The sequence below is a fragment of the Cetorhinus maximus genome, chromosome 20 (assembly GCF_964194155.1).
Source record: "Cetorhinus maximus chromosome 20, sCetMax3.hap1.1, whole genome shotgun sequence".
Taxonomy (NCBI): Eukaryota; Metazoa; Chordata; class Chondrichthyes; order Lamniformes; family Cetorhinidae; genus Cetorhinus; species Cetorhinus maximus.
In genome coordinates this window covers 36,028,711-36,047,421 of record NC_135898.1, presented here as the reverse complement: position 1 = coordinate 36,047,421, position 18,711 = coordinate 36,028,711, and the positions used below count along the sequence as shown (strand labels likewise).

Genomic DNA, 18,711 nt, shown 5'->3' with positions numbered 1-18,711 from the left:
GTACTATTACAGCTGACTTGGAAAAATGAACTGGGGATTTTGAACCAAGCTAATTTTTTTTAAAGGAGCATACACGTTTCTAATACAGAAGCAATACTGCGGATGCTGGAATTTGAAGTAAAAACAGAAAATACTAGAAATACTCAGCAGGTCAGGGAGCATCTGTGGAGAGAGAAAAACAGAGTTAGGGGACAAGATCTTAACTCATTCAAAACCCATCCACTTTGCACAGAGTTAAAAGTCAGGCAACACTTTGGGTCAATAAATGAAAGGTCGTCAAAATAAAACATCAACTCGGTTTTGCTTTCCATAAATGTTGCCTGACCTGAGTATTTCAAGAATTTTCTGCTTTTATTTATGTATTTTTCTAAGTCTTTAGTAGCATTCTTTCTTGAGTGTTATTTTCAATACTCGTTTAAGGTAAAATGTTATGTTTTAACTTACCCTCAAAAAGAAACCTGTTACTTCACGGGGTGAAGGAAGAATAGTACTGAAGTAGTACAAGAACACAATGGAACTTTATATGCTGTAGCAATATCTAGGTCATTGTTAGTTTAAAGGCATAGATTGTATGCATATTGTCCATAAACACTTGGTGCATTTCAGTTTCTCCCATGATTAGCATCTTATGCAATTTGATGTGTACATTTTCACATTAAACTGTACACATTTTTGTCAGATAATACACAACAAAATTAAATATTGAATATCAGTTTCCCAAATTTCATTCTTGTAGCCAGGAGGAAGAGCCTACATTTATGCAGCACTATTTCCATTCTCAAATTTCCAGTGTTGCCCAACCAATGAATTACTCCTGAAGCAAAATTTTTAAAAAGGCACATTTCTATATGGCTGTTCACAACCTCAGGACATCCCAAAGCATTTTATAGTCAATGAAGTACTTTTGAAACATAGCCATGGTTAAGGACAGGGCAGCCAATTTGCACACAGCAAGGTTTTGAAACATAGCCATGGTTAAGGACAGGGCAGCCAATTTGCACACGGCAAGGTTCCACAAATAGAGGACCTGTTTGACTGAGTCCTGATGAAAGATTATCGACCTAAAATGTTTCTTTCTCCGCAGATGCTACCTGACCTGCTCAGTATTTGCAGAATTTTCTATTTTTATTTCAGGTTTTCAGCATTTGCATATATCACTTTTGATCTAGTTAAGCGATGTTAGTTGAGAGATAAATATTGGTCAGGACACCCGCAGAATTCCCCTCCACTTCTTCTAATAGTGCCATGGGACCTTTTACAACCACCTGAGAGAGCAGAGTATCAGCCGAAGTTGGGAGCATCAACAGTGCAGCATTCCTTCAGTAGTGCAATGGAGTATTAGCTTAGATTTTGTACTTATTGAACTCAGGGGCTTCTTTACTGTTACGTGGGTGACAGTCAAGCTACACACCAATAAGACATGAGACTACTAAATCTGTTTTTCAGTTTAAATGTTAAACCGAGGTCCTGTTTGTCTTCACAGGTGAGTGTAAAAGATCACATTGCACTATTCCAAGAAGAGCATGGGCATGCTCCAAGTGCCTTGGCCAATATTTACCTCTCAACCAACACCACTCAAGTACGTTATCTATTCATTTACCTCAGTACTGTTTGAGAGACCTTGCTGTGCGCAACTTGATTGCTGTGATTCATTACAAGAGTGACTTAACTTCAGAAGCGCTTTATTAGTTTTAAAGAGCTTTGCAATGTCATAAGATTGTGTAAAGCAGTATAGCAATGAGAGTTATTTTTCTTCTTTTTTTGAAGGAGGTGCTTGAAGAATATATACTGGCCAGGACACCAGGAGAAACGCTTCTACTCCACCTGAACAGACAGATAGAGAGAGCTTTGATTTAACATCTCATCCTTAAAAAAGCACCTCTACCCATGCAGAGTTTTCTCAGTACTGCATTCAAGTGTCAACCTAAATTAATGTAGTCAAGTCTTAGTAGTAAGATTTGATGTACCATATTCTTATCCTGAAGCAAGAGTGTTACCACTGAACTAATTTGGTGGTAGCTAGCAAAGTTATCAGCTTAATAGCGTGGTTGTATGCAAATCTGTTGAATCTGTGACAAGTTGATCAGTCTTGATCATTCTGTGTGATCTTGGCATGACTTGTCCACATTAAACACAAATGCTAAACATTCAGCAAGCTACACAGTTCAGGAAAGTTCCAGGTTCACTCCTGTTCTGTGCTGATTTTAGCAAACTTCAGCTGAGCAACAGTAAAAAGTGCTCTGGAGCAGTGAGAAAAATGTGTTCTGTCCTGAATAACTATCTAATGACCCGGCTGGTTGCTGGGTGAGGATCCAATCAGGCTTAGCTGTGATGTTCCCACTAAATAGCTAAATAGATTGCCAACTTTCATTATCAGGACCAACCTGAGAATAATCAGCACTTATGCAAGTTACCAGTGGGTACATGACATTCATGGAGCTGCACACAGAAAAGAGCCGATGCCTTAAGGAGGAGGGAATAAGAAAAAATGATCAACAAAAAAGTATATTTTTTTCTTAATATGATAATCTTGATTAGTAGTCCGGTGAAGGTCGTAACTAATGAGCTAAAAAGGGGGGTGGGGGTGGGAAGCATGTTAGGTGGAATTGAGAAATTTGTTTGAAGAAGGAAATTTAGTCTCGCACCTCCCTATAGGTTTACTGCCACTTTCCCAAACCAACACATGAAATAGTTCTTGTTACACTGGCAACAGCCTTAAGGCATAAATTGTCAGAAGTACACTATGGTTCATAGGCTAGCTCTCAGGTTGACCTCATCATCCAGTTTTCTGCATTCATGGAATTTTAAGAAGTGGCATTCTGTAGTAACCAATTTAACATTCTTCAGACATACATATACACAAAATCACTTTATCTATAGCAAACATGCACGTACACAGACTCTCCTCAAAAAAGGGTTAAGTCAAATACAAATAATTGTGGGCCTAGCTCAGCTATAAGCAAATACACATTTTATTGAGATGTTAAATGGAAGGAACAAAAGAAATATCATCAGGAACCATCACACAATACCCAAACGTGCAATGCACAGCTCTTGTCAGCTAGTAGCATTCCCAAAGGCTCTGGAGAAGTCGCAGCCCAAATGGTTCCACCCTCATTTTTCAAAGGGAGATATTCATGGAAGCAGGCTGACAGCAGAGATGTATATAAACAACTAGCAAATAAGATACACATAATACATAGTCCTTCTACTGAAAAACAGAAAATAGATAAGCCATCTTATTCATAAATATCTGGACCAAATTGAAAATTCAATACGCCTTGCTTTGATTTAACATTAATTATTCGCAGCTCTGAGGGTCAATTATTTCAGCTCTTTCAGAACAACTAAACAACTTTCTGATGAAAGATCACCGACTTGAAGCATCAACTTTGCTCCTCTCAGAGATGTTGCCTGACTGTTGAGTATTTCGAGCATTTTCTGCTTTCATAAATTGCACACTTATTAATTTTCTTCGTTCCATCTCTGCCATTCCTCATTCCCACTCCAACCTTTTCTCTCAAATCTCGCATGGTGCACCGGCTCAATACCTCCCGCCACAAGGATAATTGCACGAGGCTGGGTGACAAGAGGAAACTTCACAAACACAGCTCAAATTGGAATCTTGGGTATGGATTAGTGCAGCCAGTAGACAAATCTCTTCGTCAATATGTGAACTCTTATCTCTCCTCCTCTTGCCTAACTGCAGCCTTCTAATTTGAGAAATTGACCTTTGCAAATTCAGACCCAAGCAATCTCTCCATTTCCTGACAGCTCACATTCCACTTGGTCTTTTCTGCATCTGCTCTTTTTCACTACTCAACTGGGTAACTTTTGCATATGAAGCATTTTTTCATCTTTTTCAAGCTGCTTTTTTTTTAAGAAAGAAGGAATCTCCTCACAGTTAATTTTGTACTTTTAGTTATCTAATGTTCTCCACTCCCCTCAAGTCTTATCAAAGGGCTCAAATACCATCTCATTTAATTCTGCTGAAGTTTCTGCCCAAAATAATAAGCTCTTTTTTTCTATTTTCAGAGATGGACTGACTTACCATGCATTTTTTGTACAGATATTACAGATTTCACTATGTTTAGAGAACTGACAAGATCAACGCCAAATATTCTGCTACAATAAAGTCTAGAAGCATACGATGAAATCATTTTTTTGGGAGGGGAACAATGAGCTTTACTTCTGTCTGATCCCGCACATATCCGCTCATGATGGCTAGTTATTTTAAATTTTCATAAAGCCCCAAGAAAACATTTTTTTCAAAGTGCAGCTGTGTAATCTAGGGGATAAATTTATTACAGAATCAATCCTCTGTCTTTCATGCATGAGCAATATTTACACCATAATCCCACAAAAATGTTGGCAACGATTAACTAAAATGTTAGACAGCACTGGCAAGCAAAAGGGGTTGGATATGAAGGTGTATTTCCACCCTAATAAGCAATTAGCAACCACATGATGGCAATACATACATCCTCATGCCAAGTCAAAAGCAATTGTTTTTGATAGGGAGAAGAACATTAAGTAATTCACAGTTTTTAAAAAAGGCTCAGTTTGTAGAATCAGAAGATCTAACAATTTTCTGCTGATAGCCAACATGTTATATTAATTCTGCAGCAGTTTATTTAATGGTTGTTTCTAAAAATATCATTTTGTAATATGCAACTTATATTCCATTGTGAAGCTTACTAAACCTAAACTTGAAAATTCAAACTTTTAATATCAGGTATATCAGGCCACTTGTACAATAGTCATCTTACACTTGAGGGCTTAACAAGCTCATTCTCTATTATAAGATTCAAGTTGTTTTTTAATGCAAGATTGAAACACACAAACACAAACAAAGTCTGTGCATATCCTCACTTGTTTTTTTTTTACCTGCCATATGCAAAACGCCTATCCTTATGGTGGTCACCAAACGTATCCCACAGCCTGAGCGATATGCTAACTTCATCTACAACATCGCGGGAACGTTCGAGCACCTAAACATAAGCAACATTTAATGTAATAAATTGAAACAATAAGAAGTTCAATTATGGAATTTTCAACACAAAACTTCAGGGTGTTACATTAATGTTGCCCTGAGAGAGAGTAACTCAAGCATATCAGCCCATACTCACAAAACACAAGAGACACAATTATAATGCTATTGTTGTAACTGAGCAGAGATAACAGAATTCTTTACCTTGAGGTTAAAATTGCCAGCTTGATTGCTCCAGTTTGCATAATATTTTAAAAGCAGTGCAACCAACAGTTTATCAAATGCATGGATTAAGAAATGTTTACTTCGAGAACCTCAAGGTAGTTCTATAGACATTAGTCAATTTGCTGCATTATTTTCAAATAGTTCATTCAGTTACAATTATAAACATATTTTCAGGGCTCTCACATCTCATTAAACTTAAAAGTATTCAAATCCTTAAAACATTGAAAAGTAATCTTCTATTTCCAGTGGATTTTCATTTCCAGTTTCTCAATTTATATCCAAATCTGAACTATTCAGTTCAAAATGAGTTATACACTACATAGTTTTAAAACTGTTTTATTAGATTTATAAGTCTATTACTTCCACGACTGAGTTTGAAATTAGATAAGAATCATGTTTGAAAAATATGAAATAAACGCCCTGTTCAATGACAGTCTTTATTAGTCCTGAGAAACCACACAAGAACCAAGCAAAAATTAATAATAACTACAATGGAGTATATTCAAAGCACAATATTGTGGCACTTTATATGTATTGTATATATTTAATATTTGTAGAGTTCAGTCACATTTTTTGAAAAAAATTCTTACCTCTTGACAGACACGATACTGATCAATTGCCCAGACAGTGGGAACATGGGTGGACAGCAGCTGGTACTGGGTCAAGGTGGTATTGCATGCTCTTGCACAGATGAGTCGTGTCTTTCCCACAGCATTGTCCCCGACAACAACACACTTGATAGTTTCAACATTCGGCCTTTCATAATCCATAGCAGTGTCCATTTACAGTAAACTGCATTGGAACAAACAAATGAATGTTGAGAACTTACATAACATTTGAACAAAAGCTACTTCATCTAGCATAACAACCAGAGCACAGTAAATGCGATCTAATTTGGAGCCGAGTAAACCTCACTCCATTTATACTGTGGTTCGTATTAATCCATAGGCAAATGTTGCAACAACTATGGTATTTTTCAGTGCATTCAAGCCAAATCCTGCCAGTATCTCTAGTCTTTATAAAAACAAGGCTGACATACACAAACAAAACTTCATTGTTTAACTAGGCTGGATTACTTGTCATCCTGGAAGTGGAAAAGGCCAGATTTTGCTGACCAAAACCTGCAATCTCTGTTTATATCAGTCTATAGATTTGATGATTTTGTGTTGGAAATGAAAACACAGTACAAATGTGGAAACCTCTTCAAGCTGGTCTTAGATTCAATAACTTTCACGTAAAAGCTCCACAATAATCAGATCCTGCAACCACGTCAATGGCAAATAGTTGTAACTTTAATCATTTTCATATGGTTGGGAGAGGGCAAATTACAGCCATCAGTCATGTATTCTTTGCCTGAAAAATGGCTAGGCTGCTATTCAACAGGGGTGGGGGCTGGGTCACCTCAGCTAATGATGCCCAAGGCCTATATATAAATAGAACAGTCAACCACTGCTTAAGTATGCAATTTGGGGTGCTGTACCTGTTGAACGACCCCAACAGCAGCCAACGGGTGCAAATTGGCAATATGTGCCCCTTGCATATTCTGTGCAGTTGTACTAGTTGCTGAGTAGTCCAACCAACAATCCAATGAACCATTAAAAAAAAACAAATTTTAGAACCTGGGGGCAACTCTAAGAGCATGCAGTTAACTGTGACTCATTCAAGACCACTCCCAGAATTTCCCCCAACCCCATGCTAAGACTTAGCATCTGGCCAGCTCAGCATGAGAACCCGCTGATTCCTTGCCCTCTTGCAACCAGCCAGCTGCAGTTGGGTACGGGCAGCTTAATGGTGGCCAGGGATTCAAAATAGCTCCAGCCTGACACTGGCAGCCATTCCACCAACATTGCATGCACCTCAGACAGAAAACAAAAACACCCTAATGTTCTTTTGTACTAACAGATCGCTCCGGGCATTACTTGATAAGTCTGATGAAATAGTATTCATAAAAATAGGAGTGTTATACCACGCAACCCACAAAGTACTGTCTTTTGCAGCATTACGCTAGACAAAAAAAATTTGCTCCTCTAACCATTGTTGCTTCTTTCCATATAGTCTGTTGTATCATCACTCCTTTAATTCTTGTCAACAATTTGGCACTTTTAACATAGAAAGCATCCCAGAGGTGCTTCACAAAGGCCTTGTTGAAAAACAAATGCCACGTAAAGGAGAGCTTATCAAAATGACTAAAACTTTGTTCAAAGAGATGGGTTTCAAGAAGGGTCCTAAAGAAGGATCAAGAGGAATTTGGAAGGGGAATTCTGGAGAAATCGATCTACGCAGCTGAAGACACTTCATCGATTGCGAGTCAATGGGATGAAAGAATACACAAGAGGCAACATTCATGGAAACAGACAGCTTAAGGGAAGAGATTACAAAGGTAGGGAGGGGAATGACATTTGAGCAATTTAAAGACAAAGGCAAGAATTTTAAACTCGAGACATTAGTGGACCAGAAGTCAATGTAAATCAGGAAGGATGAGGGGATGAAAGAATGAAGTCTCATGGATGAATGAGACTTAGTAAGGGTTATGAGGGGCAGAGTTTTGGATGAGCTAAAGTTTATGAAGGAGTAAAGTGGGAGGCTGACAAGGACAGCACTGGAGTGGTTGAGTCTGGAGATGGCAAAGGAATGAATGACGGCTTCAGCAGCAAAAAGTCTGAGGTGGGGCAGGGGTGGGTGTTACAGGAATGAAAAGTGTCTTTGTGATGGAAGGGATAGGGAATGGGATCTTATCTCAGAGTCTGGTTAAGCCTGAAACGATGGGCAGGGAGGTCGTTGAAGTCTGTGACAGTGCCAAAAACAATGGCTTCAGTCTTTCCAAAGTTTAGCTGAAGGAAGTTGAGGCATACAAAATGCTTGTATATCAGAAAAACAGTGCAACAGCAGGAGGGGAGTCGAGAGGTGTGGAGAGGTATAGCTTAGAGGTTTTGGCATACATGCTAAACTGATGCTTACACATGATAGTAGAGGAAGCGGAAAGGTCTCAAAATGACCGCTTCTGTGCTGTCAATAATTCACTGTACCATGGAAAGGGAGAATTACATGAATGAACAATCCTGTCAAAAACTGCCTCTCACAAAGTTCATGCTTCTCATCATCCTGATATTTCCAAACAAAAAGAAACAAATTTACTTTTGCTTTCAAAAGTTCCAAAATATGGTTTGCAATTTTCTTTGTATTTGTACTAATATTCCATCACTTTGAAAGTGAAGCAGGGGGTGGGGGGTGTGGGGGAGGATGGGGCAGGGCGGTGAAGTGGGTTGGCGGATTATTAACTAGACATGCTGTCATACATGGAAATGTCAGTCTTAGTAAGAAAATGCTGTTAAAACAATCAGGACATTTCATTACAAATGCATACTGAGAGCTGTTGCTTACCATCTCTTCAGCTAAGGGCATTGGGCTTTGGGAAACGTATTAAAAATTGAAATTGTGAATAGGCCTCTGCTGAAATAGAATGCGAGGCATTTAAAAACAGAAAACGGTATTTCAAATAATTTTCTTCTACATTCTCATTTTTACATCTTTATGATGTTGAAAATACTAAATCTTTAAAGGTGAAACAAGACAACAGCCAAAAATTTTCAAAAAAGATTACAGCTTTCTTGGATTCACCTTTTTTAATGAACGGGGAGGTTTTGTCATTCAGTTACTGGTTGTTTTCATTTTTCTTTTGCTGGAAATTTATTTACCCATTTTTCTCTCATCTAATTGGTATACTGCCTCCAACAGTTGGCATTTATTGCTATTTTTGAGTATATTTCAAATGCAAGTGTGATGCTAAATTTATACATAGAAGATGTAACGCTCAAGTGTGGCAAACAAAGTACTTTGTGATACACATGAACAAGAGGCAGCAGGCAAGACAGAGAGAGAGAGAGAGACAAATCGAACAGTGCTGAAATTCAAACAACTTCCAAATATGACCCATACAAATTATTTCCCCGATTATGAAAAACATTAAGCTTTTGTGCGCATTTTAAGAATTGATCCAATTCAGTTTTGCTAAATGTTCCCATAATTTTAAAGGTGTTATGCTTGAAGCAGTGTATGGAGAGACATTTTGAGCACAATGCCTACACTAGTTTTGCTCCAATGGCATCAATGGGAATAGTGGATTGTGGCAGCATCCATCATCCACGAAGTCACAAAAGTGAGCTTTATGATGCCACAGTAGGGGAAATGCTACACAAGTCTACCTATCCCAGCAACTCCTGAGCAAACAGGATAACAAGAAGTAATTGAGGTTTATTTGTAAGTATAGGAATAAAAATACCATATTTGCCCATCACCCACCTCACAAGTCCGGGTTGAGTATGAACCCAGGTCACTGGTGTGAAAGAAAGTAGTACTAACCCAGATTCAATGGAAAAAGTGATCCTTTGCCTAACACCCTCACCTTGGAGGGTACAAAAAAAAATCACCTACAGAAAAAAAACAAACAACAGTTGTGTGTGTGGTATAAATAAGAAACTTGACTGGAAGCAGCGGTTTACCGGGATAGAAACTACAGAGTTCACCAGGTAATTCATCTGGGCTGCAAAAGAGTTTTGTAGTATAATTTTTTTGGATGGTTTATTTCCAATTTGTTCATGCCACACATCCTGTGCTAAATTTTAAATCTGCCACCAAGGCCATTATTGCAAACTGGTTACCAACACATTGCTGTCTCACTACAGACAAAGAAAATTACAAAACTCTTGCTATTAGAAAGAGCTTCAGTGCTAATACCTCATACTCACGGGGGCAGATTTTATTAGGCTCCGCTCCCGAAACCCAGTTGGTCAATGGAAGGAAATGTGTGTTAAGATTGGGTGCAGAGCTCAGCACTTTCTATCAGCGGGCACTGGCGATTTTGTGGTGAATAAATAATAACTTTGCTATTAGTACTACCAGAAAATGGTCAACTTGTAACTGGTAATTGTCAGTATTTAATACTTGCAGTTTTAGTGCGTATATGTAATTCAAAGTATCAGGACAGACTTATATTAATTTAATAATTTCTGTATTTGCAATTTAGCCTTATTATGGGTGCTCAGAAAATCTTACATCACAAATAGGAACAGGAATTGGCCATTCAGCCCTCGAGCCTGTTCAGCCGACCAATCAATAAGATCATGGTTAATCTGTAATTTATCATCCATCCTCTTGTGCTCCATATCGTTTTATGCCATAATATAGCAAAAATGTTTAATCTCAGGATTAAAATTATTAACTGAGCTAGTTTTTACTGCTTTTTTTGGGAGAGTTACACACTTAAACTGCTCCTTGCATGAAAAGCGTTTTCTAATTTTACCTTAAAATCAGAGCCAGGCCTCTCAAGAGAAATACCCTCTCATCTGAAACTCCCCCAACATTGAAAAATGTTTCTATCTACCATACCAATTCCTTTCAAAATCCTAAAAAGCACAATCAAATCATAATTTAACTTTCAATAGCCCAGGAACTATAAACCTATTTTATGTAATTTATCCACATAATCTAACCCTTGGAGCCTCTGTAACATTCTGGTGAACTTGAACTACACTCCTTCCATGGCCAATATATCCCAAGACATGGGCCAGAATTTTTTGTTTATAGGGTGGGCTTGTGCCTGACTGAACAAGCGTAAAATAACGGGCAATTATGTCGGGTGAGTGTCCGAACATCATTGTGCACTTGCACGATATTTCATTCGGCTCGGGATTAGGCAGCGTGCACGCTGACAATTAACAGAACAATTAAGGCCATGAACACTGTGTGTGTGTGTGTGTGTGTGTGTGTGTCTGTATGAGAGGGCACTTTGCGTCTGTGAGAGAGAGAGCACTGTGCACACACGCACGTGTGGGTGTGTGTGGGAGAGGGCACTGTGCATGCGTGTATGAGAGAGAGGGTACTGTGTGTGTGTGTGTGTGAGAAAGAGAGTGAGAGGGCACTGTGTGTGGGTGGGTGTGTATATGTGTGTGTGAGAGAGAGGGCACTGTGCGTGTGTGTGTATGTGTTTGGGGGCACTGTGCATGTGTGTGTGTGCGGGGCACTGTGTGTGTGTGTTTTTTGGGGGGGCACTGTGCGTGAGCGTGTGTGGGCAATGTGCGTGTGTGTGGGCATTGTGCGTGTGTGTGCACGTGTGGGGGCACTGTGCGTGTGCGCGCATGTGGGGGTACCGTGCGTGTGTGTGCGCGTGGGGGGCACCGTGCGTGTGTGTGCGCGTGGGGGGCACCGTGCGTGTGTGTGCGCGTGGGGGGCACTGTGCGTGTGTGTGCGCGTGGGGGGCACTGTGCGTGTGTGCGCACGTGTGGGGGCACTGTGCGTGTGTGCGCACGTGTGGGGGCACTGTGCGTGTGTGCGCACGTGTGGGGGCACTGTGCGTGTGTGTGCACGTGTGGGGGCACTGTGCGTGTGGGGGCACTGTGCGTGTGTGCGCGCGTGTGGGGGCACTGCGTGTGTGCGCGTGTGGGGGCACTGTGCGTGTGTGGGCGCATGTGGGGGCACTGTGCGTGTGTCTGTGGGGGCGGCATGTGGCATGTGTATGTGTGTGTGAGAGAGAGGGGTGGCACTGTGGCGTGTGTATGTGTGTGTGAGAGAGAGGGGGCACTGTGTGTGTGTGAGGGAGAGCAAGCGAGCGCTTTGCGCGCCTGAGAGCGGGCGAGCGCTTTGCGCGCCTGAGAGCGGGCGAGCGCTTTGCGCGCCTGAGAGCGGGCGAGCGCTTTGCGCGCCTGAGAGCGGGCGAGCGCTTTGCGCGCCTGAGAGCGGGCGAGCGCTTTGCGCGCCTGAGAGCGGGCGAGCGCTTTGCGCGCCTGAGAGCGGGCGAGCGCTTTGCGCGCCTGAGAGCGAGCGAGCGCTTTGCGCGCCTGAGAGCGAGCGAGCGCTTTGCGCGCCTGAGAGCGAGCGAGCGCTTTGCGCGCCTGAGAGCGAGCGAGCACTTTGCGCGCCTGAGAGAGCAGGCACGTTGTGTGCCTGAGAGAGCGAGCACTTTGCGTGCGTGAGAGAGCAGGCACGTTGCGTGCGTGCGAGAGCGGGCACGTTTCGTGCGTGCGAGAGTGGGCACGTTGTGTGCGTGAGAGGGCACGATGCATGCGTGAGAGGGCACGATGCATGCGTGAGAGGGCACGATGCGTGTGTGAGAGAGATGGCACGTTGCGTGTGTGAGAGAGATGGCACGTTGCGTGTGTGAGAGAGAGGGCACGTTCCGTGTGAGAGAGAGAGGGCACGTTCCGTGTGAGAGAGAGAGGGCATGACGTGTGTGTGATAGGGCATTTTGCATGTGAGAGAGAGAGGGCATGTTACGTGTGTGAGAGGGAAGGCACTTTGCATGTGTGAGAGAAAGCAGTGTGCGTGTGTGTGTGTGAGAGAGGGCACTGTGCATGTGTGACAGAGAGGACACTTTGCGTGTGTGAGAAAGAGAGGGCACTGTACGTGAGGGAGGGAGGGCACTGTGCATGAGAGAGGGAGGGCGCTGTGCATGTGTGTGTGTGTGTGTGTGTGAGTGAGTGAGTGAGAGAGAGGGAGTGCTTTGCATGTGAGAGAGGGCACTTTGCATGTGTGAGAGAGAGAGGGTGCTGTGCGTGTGTGTGAGGGGGCACTTTGTGTCTGTGGGAGGGGGCACTGTGCATGTGTGTGTGGGAGGGAGAGAGAGGGCACTGTGCATTTGTGTGTGTGGGAGGGAGGGAGAGAGAGGGCAATGTGCGTGCGTGTGTGTGTGTGAGAGAGAGAGAGGGAACTGTGTGTGTGTGTGAGTGTGAGAGAGGGAGAGGGAACTGTGCGTGTGAGTGCGAGACAGAGGGCAATGTATGTGTGGGGGGGCACTGTGCGTGTGTGAGTGTGAGAGAGGGGAGGCACTGCGCGTGCGTGTGTGTGGGTGAATGAGAGAGAGGGGGCACTGCGCGTGCGTGTGTGTAGGTGAATGAGAGAGAGGGGGCACTGCGCGTGCGTGTGTGTGGGTGAATGAGAGGGGGCACTGCGCGTGCGTGTGTGTGGATGAATGAGAGGGGGCACTGCGCGTGCGTGTGTGTGGGTGAATGAGAGGGCACACTGCGCGTGCGTGTGTGAATGAGAGGGGGCACTGCGCGTGCGTGTGTGTGGGTGAATGAGAGAGGGGGCACTGCGTGTGCGTGTGTGTGGGTGATTGAGAGAGAGGGGGCACTGCGCGTGCGTGTGTGTGGGTGAATGAGAGGGGGCACTGCGCTTGCGTGTGTGAGAGAGGGCACTTTGTGTGTGAGAGAGAGAGGGCACGTTGCGTGCGTGAGAGAGAGGGCACGTTGCGTGTGTGAGAGAGAGGGCACGTTGCGTATGTGATAGGGCATTTTGCGTGTGAGAGAGAGAGGGCATGTTACGTGTGTGAGAGAGAAGGCACTTTGCATGTGAGAGAGAAGGCAGTGTGCGTGTGTGTGAGAGAGAGAGGGCACTGTGCATGTTGACAGAGAGGGCACTTTGCGTGTGTGAGAGAGGGCACTGTACGTGAGGGAGGGAGGGCACTGTGCATGAGAGAGGGAGGGCACTGTGCATGTGTGTGTGTGTTGAGTGAGTGAGAGAGAGGGTGCTGTGCGTGTGTGTGAGGGGGCACTTTGTGTCTGTGAGAGGGAGGGGGCACTGTGCATGTGTGTGTGGGAGGGAGAGAGAGGGCACTGTGCATGTGTGTGTGTGGGAGGGAGGGAGAGAGAGGACACTGTGCATGCGTGTGTTGAGAGAGAGGGAGAGGGAACTGTGCGTGTGAGTGCGAAAGAAAGGGCAATGTGTGTGTGGGGGGGCACTGTGCGTGTGTGAGTGTGAGAGAGGGGAGGCACTGCGCGTGCGTGTGTGTGGGTGAATGAGAGGGGGCACTGCGCGTGCGTGTGTGTGGGTGAATGAGAGAGAGGGGGCACTGCGCGTGCGTGTGTGTGGGTGAATGAGAGAGAGGGGGCACTGCGCGTGCGTGTGTGTGGGTGAATGAGAGAGAGGGGGCACTGAGCGTGCGTGTGTGTGGGTGAATGAGAGAGAGGGGGGCACTGCGCGTGCGGGTGAATGAGAGAGAGGGGGGCACTGCGCGTGCGGGTGAATGAGAGAGAGGGGGGCACTGCGCGTGCGGGTGAATGAGAGAGAGGGGGGCACTGCGCGTGCGGGTGAATGAGAGAGAGGGGGGCACTGCGCGTGCGGGTGAATGAGAGAGAGGGGGGCACTGCGCGTGCGGGTGAATGAGAGAGAGGGGGGCACTGCGCGTGCGGGTGAATGAGAGAGAGGGGGGCACTGCGCGTGCGTGCGGGTGAATGAGAGAGAGGGGGGCACTGCGCGTGCGTGCGGGTGAATGAGAGAGAGGGGGGCACTGCGCGTGCGTGCGGGTGAATGAGAGAGAGGGGGGCACTGCGCGTGCGTGCGGGTGAATGAGAGAGAGGGGGGCACTGCGCGTGCGTGCGTGTGGGTGAATGAGAGAGAGGGGGGCACTGCGCGTGCGTGCGTGTGGGTGAATGAGAGAGAGGGGGGCACTGCGCGTGCGTGCGTGTGGGTGAATGAGAGAGAGGGGGGCACTGCGCGTGCGTGCGTGTGGGTGAATGAGAGAGAGGGGGGCACTGCGCGTGCGTGCGTGTGGGTGAATGAGAGAGAGAGGGCACTTTGCGTGTGAGAGAGAGAGGGCACTTTGCGTGTGAGAGAGAGAGGGCACTTTGCGTGTGAGAGAGAGAGGGCACTTTGCGTGTGAGAGAGAGAGGGCACTTTGCGTGTGAGAGAGAGAGGGCACTTTGCGTGTGAGAGAGAGAGGGCACTTTGCGTGTGAGAGAGAGAGGGCACTTTGCGTGTGAGAGAGAGAGGGCACTTTGCGTGTGAGAGAGAGAGGGCACTTTGCGTGTGAGAGAGAGAGGGCACTTTGCGTGTGAGAGAGAGAGGGCACTTTGCGTGTGAGAGAGAGAGGGCACTTTGCGTGTGAGAGAGAGAGGGCACTTTGCGTGTGAGAGAGAGAGGGCACTTTGCGTGTGAGAGAGAGAGGGCACTTTGCGTGTGAGAGAGAGAGGGCACTTTGCGTGTGAGAGAGAGAGGGCACTTTGCGTGTGAGAGAGAGAGGGCACTTTGCGTGTGAGAGAGAGAGGGCACTTTGCGTGTGAGAGAGAGAGGGCACTTTGCGTGTGAGAGAGAGAGGGCACTTTGCGTGTGAGAGAGAGAGGGCACTTTGCGTGTGAGAGAGAGAGGGCACTTTGCGTGTGAGAGAGAGAGGGCACTTTGCGTGTGAGAGAGAGAGGGCACTTTGCGTGTGAGAGAGAGAGGGCACTTTGCGTGTGAGAGAGAGAGGGCACTTTGCGTGTGAGAGAGAGAGGGCACTTTGCGTGTGAGAGAGAGAGGGCACTTTGCGTGTGAGAGAGAGAGGGCACTTTGCGTGTGAGAGAGAGAGGGCACTTTGCGTGTGAGAGAGAGAGGGCACTTTGCGTGTGAGAGAGAGAGGGCACTTTGCGTGTGAGAGAGAGAGGGCACTTTGCGTGTGAGAGAGAGAGGGCACTTTGCGTGTGAGAGAGAGAGGGCACTTTGCGTGTGAGAGAGAGAGGGCACTTTGCGTGTGAGAGAGAGAGGGCACTTTGCGTGTGAGAGAGAGAGGGCACTTTGCGTGTGAGAGAGAGAGGGCACTTTGCGTGTGAGAGAGAGAGGGCACTTTGCGTGTGAGAGAGAGAGGGCACTTTGCGTGTGAGAGAGAGAGGGCACTTTGCGTGTGAGAGAGAGAGGGCACTTTGCGTGTGAGAGAGAGAGGGCACTTTGCGTGTGAGAGAGAGAGGGCACTTTGCGTGTGAGAGAGAGAGGGCACTTTGCGTGTGAGAGAGAGAGGGCACTTTGCGTGTGAGAGAGAGAGGGCACTTTGCGTGTGAGAGAGAGAGGGCACTTTGCGTGTGAGAGAGAGAGGGCACTTTGCGTGTGAGAGAGAGAGGGCACTTTGCGTGTGAGAGAGAGAGGGCACTTTGCGTGTGAGAGAGAGAGGGCACTTTGCGTGTGAGAGAGAGAGGGCACTTTGCGTGTGAGAGAGAGAGGGCACTTTGCGTGTGAGAGAGAGAGGGCACTTTGCGTGTGAGAGAGAGAGGGCACTTTGCGTGTGAGAGAGAGAGGGCACTTTGCGTGTGAGTGAGAGAGGGCACTTTGCGTGTGTGAGAGAACGATGGCACTGTGCATGTGTGTGTGTGAGAGAGAGGGCACTTTGCGTGTGAGAGAGGGAAGGCACTTTGCGTGTGAGAGAGGGAAGGCACATTGCGTGTGAGAGAGGGAAGGCACTTTGCGTGTGAGAGAGGGAAGGCACTTTGCGTGTGAGAGAGGGAAGGCACTTTGCGTGTGAGAGAGGGAAGGCACTTTGCGTGTGAGAGAGGGAAGGCACTTTGCGTGTGAGAGAGGGAAGGCACTTTGCGTGTGAGAGAGGGAAGGCACTTTGCGTGTGAGAGAGGGAAGGCACTTTGCGTGTGAGAGAGGGAGCGCACTGTGCGTGAGAGAAAGAGGGCACTGTGTGTGTGAGAGAGAGAGAGCGAGCAAGAGCGAGCGCTTTGCGTGTGTGAGAGAGAGCGCACTTTGCGTGTGTGAGAGAGAGAGGGCGCTGTGCGTGTGCGTGTGTATGAGGGGACACTTGGCGTCTGTGAGAGGTAGAGGGCACTGTGCGTGTGTGTGGGAGGGAGAGAGAGAGAGAGTGGACACTGTGCATGCACGTGTGTTTGTGTGTGAGAAAGAGGGCACTGTGTGTGTGTGAGAGGGCACTGTGTGTGTGAGAGAGGGCACTGTGTGTGTGAGTGTGAGAGAGAGGGCACTGTGCATGTGGGTGTGTGAGGGTGTGTGAGAGAGGGCAATGTGTGTGCGCGTGTGAGAGAGGGCACTGTGTGTGTGTGAGGGCACTGTGTGCGTGTGTGTGAGAGAGCAATGTATGCGCCAGGTGGCACTGTGCGCATGTGTGCGCGAGGGCACTGTGTGTGCGCGAGAGGGCACTGTGTGCGTGTGTGAGGGGGCACTGTGTGCGTCTGTGCGCATGTGTGCAAGAGGGCACTGTGTGTGTGTGTGTACGAGGGCACTGTGTGTGTGTGTGTTTGTGCGAGGGTACTGTGTGTGTGTGTGTGTGTGTGTGTGTGCGAGAATGCAGTGTGTGTGACGACACTGTGCGTGTGCAAGAGGGCACTGTGTGTGTGCACGCGTGTGTGCGAGAGGGCACTGTGTGCACGTTTGTGCGAGAGGGCGCTGTGTGCGTCTGTGCGCATGTGTGCAAGAGGGCACTGTGTGTGTGTGCGCGAGGGCACTGTGTGTGTGTGTGTGTGTGTGTGCGAGGGCACTGTGCGTGCGAGAATGCACTGTGTGACGACACTGTGCGTGTGCAAGAGGGCAGTGTGTGTGTGCACGCGTGTGTGCGAGAGGGCACTGTGTGCGCGTTTGTGCGAGAGGGCATTGTGTGCGCGTGTGTGCGAGACAGAAAGAGTGGGCACATGTGTGCGTGTGTGTGAGACAGAGAGAGGGGGCACTGTGCGTGTGTGAGAGACAGAGAGAAGGGGTACTGTGCATGTATGTGTGTGTGTGTGCACGCAGGCGTGAGGGCACCGTGCGCGGGCGTGCGAGGGCACCGTGCGCGGGCGAGCGAGGGCACCGTGCGCGTGTGTGAGCGAGGGCACTGTGCGTGTGTGAGCGAGGGCACTGTGCGTGTGTGAGCGAGGGCACTGTGCGCGTGTGAGCGAGGGCACTGTGCGCGTGTGAGCGAGGGCACTGTGCGCGTGTGAGCGAGGGCACTGTGCGCGTGTGAGCAAGGGCACTGTGTGCGTGTGTGTGAGACAGAGAGAGTGGGCACATGTGTGCGTGTGTGAGAGACAGAGAGAAGGGGCACTGTGCATGTATGTGTGTGTGTGTGCGCGGGCGTGAGGGCATGGCGCGTGTGCGCAAGGGCATGGTGCGTGGGCAGGGCACGCGGGCGCGAGGGCAGGGCGCGCGGGCTAGGCGCGCGAGTGCACTGCGCGCGGGCGGGCGCGAGAGGGCACTGCGCGCGGGCGGGAGAGGGCACTGCTCGTGGGCGGGCGAGGGCACTGCACGCATGTGTGCGAGAAGGTACTGTGAGCGGGCACTGTGAGCGAGCACTGTGCGTGCGTGCACGAGCGGGTACTGTGCGAGGGGATCGTGTGCGAGAGTACACCGTGTGCGCGTGTGAGTTGGCACCGCGCGCGCGAGGGCACTATGTGCGTACGTGTGCACGATGGCACTGTGCACGTACTTGTGCGCGAGGGCACTGTGCGCGTACTTGTGCGCGAGGGCACGGTGCGCGTACGTGTGCGCGAGGGCATGGTGCGCGTACGTGTGCGCGAGGGCACGGTGCGCGTACGTGTGTGCGAGGGCACTGTACGCTTACGTGTGCGTGTGTGCGAGGGCACTGTGCGCGTACGTGTGTGCGAGGGCACTGTGCGCGTACGTGTGCGCGAGGGCACTGTGCGCGTACGTGTGCGCGAGGGTACTGTGCGCGCACGTGTGCGCGAGGGCACTGTGCGCGCACGTGTGCGCGAGGACACTGTGCGCGCATGTGTGCGCGAGGGCACTGTGCGCGTATGAGAGGGCAT

At 47.7% G+C, this 18,711-nt stretch overlaps 1 protein-coding gene across 2 annotated transcripts in view; it reads right to left on the bottom strand.

Moving 5' to 3' along the window:
- The window catches only part of rhobtb1 (Rho related BTB domain containing 1), a 92,863-nt gene that overhangs the window by 48,037 nt on the left and 26,115 nt on the right, over positions 1-18,711 (bottom strand). For both annotated transcript variants that reach the window (XM_078565888.1, XM_078565887.1), the window contains exons 2-3: positions 5,806-6,007; positions 4,888-4,991 (exon numbers count right to left, since the gene is read on the bottom strand). In XM_078565888.1, coding sequence (XP_078422014.1) covers positions 4,888-4,991; positions 5,806-5,997 — 296 coding nt within the window. In that variant the 5' untranslated portion in view covers positions 5,998-6,007. The remainder of the gene's footprint in view (positions 1-4,887; positions 4,992-5,805; positions 6,008-18,711) is intronic.